The sequence below is a fragment of the Tarenaya hassleriana genome, unplaced genomic scaffold (assembly GCF_000463585.1).
Source record: "Tarenaya hassleriana unplaced genomic scaffold, ASM46358v1 Cleome28, whole genome shotgun sequence".
NCBI classification, from domain to species: Eukaryota; Viridiplantae; Streptophyta; class Magnoliopsida; order Brassicales; family Cleomaceae; genus Tarenaya; species Tarenaya hassleriana.
This window is the reverse complement of record NW_010966021.1, coordinates 408,186-417,246: the sequence shown is the minus strand read 5'-3', so window position 1 is coordinate 417,246 and position 9,061 is coordinate 408,186. Positions and strand designations below refer to the sequence as shown.

General features: G+C 42.3%; 3 protein-coding genes across 7 annotated transcripts in view; 1 reads left to right on the top strand and 2 right to left on the bottom strand.

Annotated features, from left to right (window-relative positions):
- LOC104817730 (probable WRKY transcription factor 2) overlaps window positions 1–3,315 on the bottom strand; it is a 4,343-nt gene extending 1,028 nt beyond the window's left edge. Inside the window, exons 1-7 of one of the 2 annotated variants that reach the window (XM_010547007.1) lie at window positions 2,731–3,315; window positions 2,397–2,566; window positions 1,729–2,138; window positions 1,329–1,478; window positions 543–1,225; window positions 290–454; window positions 19–187 (exon numbers count right to left, since the gene is read on the bottom strand). In XM_010547007.1, coding sequence (XP_010545309.1) covers window positions 19–187; window positions 290–454; window positions 543–1,225; window positions 1,329–1,478; window positions 1,729–2,106 — 1,545 coding nt within the window. In that variant the 5' untranslated portion in view covers window positions 2,107–2,138; window positions 2,397–2,566; window positions 2,731–3,315. Of the gene's footprint in view, window positions 1–17; window positions 188–289; window positions 455–542; window positions 1,226–1,328; window positions 1,479–1,728; window positions 2,139–2,396; window positions 2,567–2,730 lie in introns of both variants that reach the window. The other variant, XM_010547006.1, reaches the window with a different exon arrangement.
- A 1,425-nt stretch (window positions 3,316–4,740) lies between these two features.
- LOC104817728 (putative 4-hydroxy-4-methyl-2-oxoglutarate aldolase 3) lies at window positions 4,741–6,708 on the top strand. 3 transcript variants are annotated; one of them, XM_010547003.2, is made up of 3 exons: window positions 4,741–4,890; window positions 5,678–5,833; window positions 6,067–6,708. In XM_010547003.2, exons 2-3 carry the CDS (start codon window positions 5,703–5,705, stop codon window positions 6,578–6,580), a joined length of 645 nt encoding a protein of 214 aa, XP_010545305.1. In that variant the 5' UTR covers window positions 4,741–4,890; window positions 5,678–5,702; the 3' UTR covers window positions 6,581–6,708. The 3 variants fall into 3 exon arrangements, with proteins under 3 accessions (XP_010545305.1, XP_010545304.1, XP_010545306.1); XM_010547002.2 differs by having other exon boundaries at window positions 5,664–5,833; XM_010547004.2 differs by lacking the exon at window positions 5,678–5,833 and having other exon boundaries at window positions 4,744–4,890.
- Window positions 6,709–6,932: 224 nt separating this feature from the next.
- Window positions 6,933–9,061, bottom strand: part of LOC104817726 — a 3,534-nt gene continuing 1,405 nt past the window's right edge. The window contains exon 2 of one of the 2 annotated variants that reach the window (XM_010547001.1): window positions 6,933–9,054. In XM_010547001.1, coding sequence (XP_010545303.1) covers window positions 7,070–9,054 — 1,985 coding nt within the window. In that variant the 3' untranslated portion in view covers window positions 6,933–7,069. The other variant, XM_010547000.1, reaches the window with a different exon arrangement.

Below are 9,061 nucleotides of genomic sequence, written 5' to 3'. Positions count from 1 at the left end.
GACCGGTTGGGCCGGCGCGGGCCGGTGCATGTGGGTATGAAGAGCTGCTGAGCCACTGGTTCGAGCCACGGGTACGTCATGGTTGTGTTTGCCTTCGTATGTGGTTATGACTGACTCGAGATCATGAGAAGCTCTCTCCACATGTTTCCTCACTGTACATCCAGGAGCTGTGCATTTATAGTAACTCCTGCATGCCAAAACAACACAAGCCGCATTAACAGAGGCAAGGTTTTTTTTTTCCTTGCAGTCTCATCTTGCATGGCAAAATGGCTAAGTTCATGACCAGAACCTGGGATTAGGGTTTCCCTTGACGACCTTCTGACCGTATTTCCGCCACCGATATCCATCGTCAAGGATGTCCACATCGCTCGTTGTCTGAACCACAACTCTCGGCTCACGGACACCTCGTGTTGCTGTTGCTCCGCTCGCCTCGATTGCGTAAGCTTCAAATTTCCTGAAAACCTCAACATCATCAGAAATTTCTCACCATTATCAATCTTTGATCCGTTCTTATAGAAAGGAAACATGATCTTTTTTCTTGCCTTCTTTTCGACTCGGTTTCATCTTCTTCACCTTCTTCCCCATCTTCGGCGTTAGAGAAAGTAGACGAGGCATCAACTGATTCATGGTGAGTTCCACCTTGAACCTGCATTGGTCCGGACTGGTCCTCAGCACACTCATCTGCTCCAGCTTGTAGGGTACCTGCCCAGGAAGAATCTCTGCCTATACAGCTCCACTGTTCATCTTGATCGGTTCTAATGGCTGAGCGACGGCTAGGAGAAGAAGGTTTCGGGTGATTATGAGCTCCTTTGTAAATAATCTCGGTTATTTGACCTTCGCGGGACCGTTCAACTTTCTTCCTGACCAGACAGTTCAGGCTTGTACACTTGTAATAACTCCGTGGATACTCACTTCCTTTAACTAGCTTCTGTCCGTACTTTCTCCAGTTGTACCCATCCTCTGCCGGCGCACCACCTGCCACCGAGTCTCCTCCATCCCGCCTTTGCTCTTCGTCTTGAATACCATCAGGTCTGCTGCCGATGTTTGTTGCTTCAGGGATCGTTTGCTCGTCCGGGTCAGTGTCATTCCCACTGTTGTGTCCGTCAGATGATGTTCCAGGAAAGTCGGCATGAAGATTGGCAGTTTCTATGTTCCAAGACCTATTACAACCATAATCAAAGGACATCTCTGTACCAGGAAAGAAGTACTGGGAGAAAGGAGAGACCTGCACAAAAATTTGATGCAAAACCCAAGAATTCTCAGATGTTTTTTTGATACAAAAAAACTGATTTCCGAGGCATATATATGTTTTATGCTTACAAACTTACTTTGGCGGTAGTGCCCGGGATGAAAGAGGAAGAAGATCTTGAAACGTGCTGAAAGGTGAATGATCCACCGATATCATCAAAGAACTCGTCGTCCGTTGCATCAGAAGGACCGGACGACGAAAATTTTCCAGTTGTTGGAGAAGGCTGGGCCTGCAGGTGAAAGAGATTTCGAAGAGATCAACATGAATCCCCCAAAGAACACTACAGAAAACCCGATCCAAAAATCATTGCACAAAACACCGAAAGGGAAACCATATCGATTAGTACAAAATTCATAAGCCAATTGGGCAGCATTGCCTATTCTCTTCAAAGTATATCTTATACTCTCGCTCATAACGACCACAGCCACAAACTGAAGCTCGATGCTTCCATACAGAAGAAAACTCCACATCTTACTTACCGAGGGGTTCAAAAGGAAAACCGGAGACTCTAACAGAGTTGCAGGGCTAAGGCCAGGAGAAGTGATTGTTAAGCAATGAGACCGAACATTCTCAGTCTTCACCTTCAGAGCGTTAAACCCAGCTCTGGCAGCAATTCTTTCACCGAGACACCCTCGTGAAGTCGGTTTTTCTTCAGACAATTGAAGACTGGTTTGTGAAGAACCCTTCTTCCCGACATCTTCCAAGCCTATCTGTCCTTGATTCAAAGGAAGAAATCTCTCCAGCACCGGCTTGGAACTCGTCTCCTCACCCAACACTGCAGAGAAAAGGGTCCTTGGGCTCGGACTAAAGGGCACCAATTCGGACACCACAGCAACGTTATCATCAAAACCAGTCATGCCAAAACACCCTCAAGAATCAGCTGACACTCCTGGAAGAAAATAACGAAACAAGTCGCAAGAATTTACACAAACAGAACCAACCCACGATGATGCTTCATAAGCCCACGTGATAGACAGCAAGAACCAAACAATGGAGAAAAAGGGTAAATTCAAGACAAATGCAGCAACCAATGAACTTCTACTCAATTATTCTGAAACAAACCCAGAAAAAGAAGAGAGAACATCAGTGGCTAGGGCTGAGAAGTAAGAACAGAAAGAACTCTGCTTTGGACGAAAACAAAGAAAACCTCTTTTATTTTGTGTTTATGCAGATTTCGACTATCATTCATATGCAGAACCCTTGACAATACAATCCCTGGAGTAGCGAAACCTCGAGCCACAGAAATCGAAAAGGACAAAACCAGTGGACAGCGTAGAATTAGGGATTTAGCTTGAACTCGAAGGTAGGCAGATTTGTCTGATTAAAAAAAAGACAAAATCTTGAGTTCGAATTCTGATATTGAAGTTAAAGACAAAAAGACAACGCGTATGAAATTCAAACAGAAAAAAGGAGCACCCAGATGAACAATTTCAAAAATTGTGGAGGATGACGAGAGGGATCAATAAATGTTGAACCGTCACCTGACTGATTGAACACGACCCGCCACCGCCTCCGCCTCCGCCTCCGCCGCAACCACCAACTGGACCCGATCCGAACCCGCAGACAAAAAATCCGACCCGGGTCGAATTCTCTCCGTAATTTAGTAGATAAGAGATACTCGAAACAATGAGAGAGTTCTCTCTCTCTCTCTCCCCCCTTGTGGGTGTCACAGGAATCTCAAAAAGGATGGAAAGAAAAATAACTTGTACATTCTCTCTCTCTCTCTCTCTCTCGGAGGGGAAAAAGTATGTGATATCCTTTACCGGAAATGAAATGATGATGTTTATTGACAACAACTACAGAGATTTCGCAGCAAAATTAGACGAATCTCCGAGACTTTCCACCATCCAGACAAAAAAATTTCCCTCAACCTATACCTTAAATTACGATGAAAATTTGAAAATCAAAGGAAATCAGCCGAAAAGAAGAGGATTGTGCTTGTGGGCGATAACACAAATGAATGGAACCTTTCTTCGATGGATATACATATATATATATATAGAGAGAGAGAGAGAGAGAGATTAGGCCATTTGATTGAGCTGTGATTGTTACTCTTTGGGAACCGATTAAAAGTTGCAGGAAATGATGACGACGATGATTCGAGTTCCCCATATACACGAGTTTTTACGTCTCGTCCAAATTCCACGAATAATATCGTTCCACGTGGACATCTGCATGGATTCTTCCACCATGAAAACAAATCTCATTGGTTGGCCAAGATAAGTCCCGTACACCTTCTCACAGAAGATCCGGACAAATTGTCTGCCAACTTTTCACTTTTTATCCTTCTTTAAACTTTATTTTTGCATGTCGATTGTGCAACGTCCAAAAAAAAATTAGAATATTATATTATAACAAATACTGTTTATAATGGGGTGGCACCAATATTATAACAAAAGAAGTTTCTTATTGTTGTTGTTTTTCTTTTCACAATAAGGGCCACATTAATTAGAGAAATTGGGAACAGAAAATCTAACTAATAATCGAACTATTTTTAGTATAAGATGTGGAAATGTTAGAAAAAAAATATAAAGAATAAATAAATATATCGAAATAATTATAACCACTCAATGCACAATATATGGTTATTTCTCCTTCTTCTATATTGTTAAGAACTGCTTTCTTCCATTGTTTATATATATTTTAGCCTGTTAAATATTTTTTCTTACTTTGTTAGTTTGTTGTGCACTACTTATTCACGAGCTTTCGATCTAAAAATATATTTAATTGGATATATTATACAGTTTGGAGTCCTTTTTTTAGAGAAAGAAATATCACATAATATAATAATATTATCATTTCAACAAAACTATAATACTGTAAATACTTATATATATATATATATGTACTAAAATTTCATCTCAAATTGGATGTGCCCGTGTAATGGGATCCAATGCAAAAGATCTACTTGATAGTATAGCATCTACTCCTGGTTGGACCGTTAATTTAATCTTAATAGCAAGTATGATAGATCAAGAAGAATGATTAGAAATAAAAATATACAATTATTATTCTTATTATTATTATTATTATTATTATTATTATTATTATTATCATAAAACACTAAATCCGGAGACCCATAAATAAAAATTATCAATATTTAACGTTAACGTACAATGAGGATCATTAGATAATAAGATTGTAGTATTTTATTACATAGGGGGAGGGGGTTTTGTAATGAATGGTTAATTACAATAATTATAATTAAATAATAAATGCAATAATTAATTGGGGAAACTCACGAGCAGTTTTCCGGTCAAAAGACGGGAATTGACCAAAACCCTTTTTAGATCGACGGTTCGGATTCTCTATGTGGACCCTACAACGTCCAAGATCAAGCTGGGGCCACTGAATGGAAAAGGGGAAGTTAGGCCTATTGGGCCATGAAAGGCCCATTAGAAATCTAGAAATTTGTTTTATAGTTCGGATCTGCCATTGATTCGGCAGTTTGATGATAAGCCCTCATGGATGGAACAGCTTTCTACGAGGATTTCGTTTGGCAAATGGGATATTATCTGATGACTTCATCCATTTCTATATATATATATATATATATGTATGATATGATGGCTTATTGCATTAGATACCCTCCTCCATTTTTGTTGCTGAAGGCGGAAAGCTCGGAACTCGTCGTCTCACAGGCAATTTCCCTCCTCCTGCTTCTTCTTCCTTTTGCTTCTTGTTTTCCTTCATAGTGTCTATCTATCGGTGATCATCTTGGTGCGATTGATTCGATTCTGTCAAAAGCCAAGTCATTATGGCTAGATGGGTTTTGTAGCTACGAGTGACTGCATGGTGTTTGATTATTTGCTCCTGAGAAGTAGGTTCACCTTCTTCCTTCAAAACAAGTTTGGCCCTTTTTGTCTGGTCTCTGCTTAAAGAGTCTATGCCCTGTTCTATGTTTTTTTTTTCTTTGTTGCTGTTAGCTTAGGTGAAGTGAACTTTAGTATCATTTCATGCGGGAATTTGGTGTTGGGATTTTTATGGCGTTTGGTGTTTTGTTCTCGAGGGAATTCTAGTGGAAAGGCATGTACTTCACTTAGATTGGCAGCCCACTAATTCTATATCGATTCAGACGATGCCATTAATCAATGAGCCAGCATCCTTAGCTTTTAATTCCATTGTGTCATTGTTGATCTACCAATGGTATATCAATTTGAGTGCATTCAGTTATATGCGACTGAATTTCTTTCTTGCTATGTGAAGAATTGATTTATAGTTCATGTGAGTTTGGTGTCTTTGGTTCTCCATTAATCTTATGACTTATGGTATCCCGGATCAATGCTGTATACCTTTGGGCATAATTGAGTCATCAGAATACGAGTTTGTCCATGTAGAAGATGAAAAAGGTCACCTGAAAATGTTCTTTTGTTAGTAACTCAGTTGAGATCCTTTCTCTATGTTCACATGTTAGAGTTTTGGCAACAGTGGAGTGAGTATCACAATTTGTCCGATGATTTTGACAAAAATGAGACTCTTGGGTGGAATGCTCCTCCACGGCCCATCAAATATGAGATTGCGCCACTCGTCAATGCACTCGCCTTCCTTGAGGGAAATTCCAAGCAGACTCATCTGCTCGGCCAGGTGTAATGTTATTGTTTTGGGTGATACATAGTACATACACATACACACACACACACATATATATATGTATATGGAATTTCCAAAGTTCTCTGTTTCAATGACTTAGTGGTGCATTTCTCTTCTCTGTATGTTGGGTTTTTCATGTAAATCTGATTGTGTTTTTGCTTTGGTTATTCTGTAAGTCTTTTGCTACGTCGCTGACTACAACCGTAAAGCCTTGTTATTTGATGCAGAAAACCATTCACCATGGCTGCATTTGCGACAGCAGAAGCGGTTGATAACAATGCGGAACTAATAGCAAGCGGTGACCTACGTTGTTTGCAACCCATGTTCCAAATCTATGGCCAAAGGCGTTGCTTCTCGGGACCAATCCTTACCCTAAAGGTCTTTGAGGACAATGTACTTGTCAGAAGCCTCCTCGAGTCAAAAGGGGAAGGTCGAGTCCTGGTCATAGATGGTGGTGGAAGCATGAGGTGTGCCCTTGTTGGTGGGAATCTCGGGCAGTTGGCTCAGAACAACGGGTGGGGCGGGATCGTGGTGAACGGATGTGTCAGGGATGTAGACGAGATCAATGGCTGTGATATCGGTGTCAGGGCATTAGGGTCTAATCCATTGAAGTCATCTAAGAAGGGGCATGGTGAGAAACATGTCCCTGTACACATTGGAGGAACTCTGATCAAAGATGGAGAGTGGCTTTATGCTGACAGTGATGGTATCTTGATCTCTAAGACTGAACTCTCTGTCTAATACAGAAGGTCTGGGTTTCTGTATACCTTGTCTTTGGAGTTTATGTTGCTCTCCGAGGAATGGAGGATAATAAGTTTGGACAGTGTTGTAATGAAATCTCAATTGAAGGGTGAAATGATTGGCAAATATACTTGTTTGTGTGTGTGTATATATATATACACATATATCAATATCTCTGTGTGTGTGTCCATATGTATAAAGCTCCGTGCTTTATCTCCCCATGCTTATCTTTGGGTGATGTTCTTATGGTTGCCCGAATGCAACGAATACGCCATCAGGAAACACATATTGCTGAAAAGGGAATTCAATTTATTAAATGCGTCTGTTCGTTTCCCCTTAAAAGAGCTCAATGGGATGAAATGTCTGGTAAGTTCTGAACATGATTGTTCCCAGGAAGTTGGAAATGTACAGAGGAATGAGATTGTTCTGAACTGGTTTCGGAAACCGTTACATTCTATTACAAAACTGAGCCTCTAGTGCAAGGCCTTTTCATATCTTGCTCCGCATCCTGACTAATTTCGCCAGTGTTTCTTGAGCAGCCAAGGTGAGGGCATGATTGTGGCCAAGCATCACTGTCCTGATACTGATACAAGTTCTGCACAGCTCCTCTCCACTTTCGAAATGCCCGCCTCGCAACAGCAGCCTCGCTCTGGTCTCGAGCAATGTGGCTTTCAGCAAAGTAACGTCCTGCCACACGTATTCATCGACCCTTCTCCTGCTAGATTTCTTCCAGCAGAGCGAGGCATGGCGCCAGTCTTGTATCTGAGAAACGAACGATTTCTCCACCTCCTCTAAAACGTTGGTGCAGACTTTCAGGAGCTCTAGAGCTGAGTTGCACCTGGAGAAGGTTGTGAAAGCTGTGATTGCCAAAGGGATAGCTGTTTTCTTGATGTAAACCACCATATCAACGGCCTTTAGCTGGACCAATGGCGGTTCTGATTTGAATCCGAACACGAGGAATGCTGAGGACCACAGGTGGTCAAGGTTCACCACGGGTTTGTTGATTTTCCTCACGCCTTGAACCGTCGCCTTGGGTGCTAGTACACAGTCTCTTCTCCTGGCAAAAGATTGAGTTATGGGATGGAACTGAATACAACAACCAGGCTGTCTGTTAGTTATCCTCGCTAGTCCTAATCTGACAAGTAAAAGGGCTGAATCCTCTTCACTTCTGTGTCCTAGATCACAGCCACCACACCAAGCGAATGTGTGGCTCAAGCATTTGCTCCATATGCTGAAAGGGTTTCCACCCGTGGGCATTTTCTTAGCAGCTGCAGCTAGTAAGCTAGCCGGAACTGGTACAGGGGCAAACCAGGCTCCGACCAGAAGCATTTTCAAGGAGAGAAGGCTTCTGTTTCCTTCAGCTTGCTCTAAGACAGCCAAGCAGAAAGTTAAGATCTTTGTAATAAAAGGGTTGGCTTTGCAGTATTGTTCATCGTTTATGTTGCAAAACGGTGAGGGTGAACGGTCTTCAATCTGAACTTTGTTTACTGCCTCAAGGAGCACAGATGGAGGGATTGCCAATTCCGAGAGCAATGATCCTGTCAGCCAAAGGCCATAGCTCGAACGTCCCAATTTCTCGTCAAACTTCATGAGGATCTCTACCTCCTCAGTCGGGATATCTTTCTTTCTTCTTCCTCTCAACAAAAGCATTGCATCAGACAAAGGCAATGGAGGGAGCTGGATCATGTCAAAGTTCATGACATTGGGAAGTCGGGCCGTGATCAAGACATGTGTGCCTCCAGTGTTCCTAGGAATCAGATCATGTAGATCTTTTCCTTCCCACCAATCCTTCTCTATCTCGAGGTTATCGATGATCAGCAAATACGGCATATCGCGGAAAAGCTCCCGTTTTATCCTCTTGAACGCCTCGAACTCTTGTTCGTCGAAGCTTCGAAGCCTCCCTCTCTCCTTTTCAGCATCAGAACTCACATCCAGTCCCAAGCTGAGTGACAGATTCAACAGGTTCTGTCTGAAGTATCGGGCTTCCCCTCCGACCCATAACACCATCTTGTACCTCTGGGAATACCGGTAAGCGAATTCAAGAACCAGCTCCGTCTTTCCAATCCCGGGTACTCCATTTACGCAAATGACACTTGTACCACTCGTCCCTTTGCAGTTGCTGTTTCTGTATTTCTTGCTGTTCAACAGCCTTTTCAGCGAGTTTCTTCCCATGGCGTTAGCATTTGGTTCACCACTCCATGCCTCACTTGCTGGCTCTGAGCATTTCCCGAGCTCCAAGCTAATATATTTCCCTGTCCTGGTGGAAATGGAAACAACATCGCTCTCTTCATCTGCAAATCCTTCAGATTGGCCACTTGCTTCTCCTCTGATGCTCGGCGTTGTAGATTCAAGATACTCTCCATTCCCAAAGAAAGCCATCTCGATTTCAGTGATCTCCTTCTCTCTGCCAAGAAAAGATCTGTTTCTAGGGAAGGGAAGCTCTTCAAATCCTTCCACTGCCTCTTTATCAGCAACGCTCTT